At 45.1% G+C, this 1,123-nt stretch overlaps 1 protein-coding gene across 1 annotated transcript; it reads right to left on the reverse strand.

Moving 5' to 3' along the window:
• Positions 1-361: 361 nt before the first annotated feature.
• On the reverse strand, positions 362-689 carry LAESUDRAFT_763592 (uncharacterized protein; the record flags this gene model as incomplete). Its single annotated transcript, XM_040913291.1, has 2 exons — positions 362-454; positions 516-689. The coding sequence occupies 2 exons, from the start codon at positions 687-689 to the stop codon at positions 362-364; spliced, it is 267 nt and encodes an 88-aa protein (XP_040759324.1).
• Between the last annotated feature and the right edge of the window lie 434 nt (positions 690-1,123).

Consider the following 1,123-nt stretch of genomic DNA (forward strand, 5'->3'; position numbering starts at 1 on the left):
TAAGGCCCTGAACTGTTCGGCGAAGTGATCATTGTCTTGTGGCAGATTGTGCAGTGTGACTCTGGCATTGCCTGTGCCATGCGCTTAGAGTCAAGCATCTTATAAGTCATCTCCAGTCCTCTGTCTATGTGCCAACTGGTTGTCTGGTGGAGAGCTTGATTGTGTACTCTTTCATATATAGAGCAGCTCCTCCTTCCAGATACGCATTGGCTTGCCAGATTTTGTCCTTGTCGTTGATGAAACTGTTGTAGTCGAGCCAGATTTGAAGGTTCATGAACCAAGTCTCGAAGTTTTCTGATGATTTTCTCTCTGAATATTTCAGAGGGTCTGGGAGCTTAATTCTGTTGGGCACTTGAGCTGATTAATCAGCCGATTGTGAGATACCTGGAGGTGCATTGATGATAGTATTGTTGAGCTGAGTTTTCAGCCCAACAATGTAAATTGTGGTCTTCTCCTAAGCCTCTTTCAGGGAGACCATGTTGGCATAAAGAGCATCTGTCTGGCCCTTTATTTACCTCATTGTTGTAGTCCTCGAAGTCTTTGTGTACTGATTGTGCTTCAAGAACTACGTTATTGTTCATCTTAATAAGCCTCTCGATATCCGCTAAGAGGCTGCCGATCTGGGCTCCTGTGACTTTTAGCTGCTTGTGGTGATCTGCTGCATAGTCATGTGGATATATGTGGGCCATGACCTCTTCTGCTAACTGCTCGACCATTCACATTCCACATTCATTTCAAGTCATAGAGCCTCATAAGCCTCTACTACATCTTGCATGATGACTGAGCGAATGACATTGAGTGCCCATTTCTTTATGTCATGAGGAATGGAGGGTGACACAGCGGTGTTGGCAGCATCATTCACAGTATCATAAGTATCCCCTGCCATTCCCATATTCAAGAGGTTGTGAATTCTGGCAGGGTGGTTGATGAGAGGTTTCATACAACCCCAGATGCCCTGAGCATACTGTCTGTTGGCTGCTGTTCAGGGGTACAGCTTGCTCCACTTCAGATGATGAGGAACTGGCCTGACTCCTTCAGAGATCTGTCGGTTCATCCGAGGTTGTATTGAAATATTGGTATCAATTTGATAGATAGAAGGAAGGATGATGATGATGCTTGTGTT

Source organism: Laetiporus sulphureus, assembly GCF_001632365.1.
Source record: "Laetiporus sulphureus 93-53 unplaced genomic scaffold LAESUscaffold_58, whole genome shotgun sequence".
Taxonomy (NCBI): domain Eukaryota; kingdom Fungi; phylum Basidiomycota; class Agaricomycetes; order Polyporales; family Laetiporaceae; genus Laetiporus; species Laetiporus sulphureus.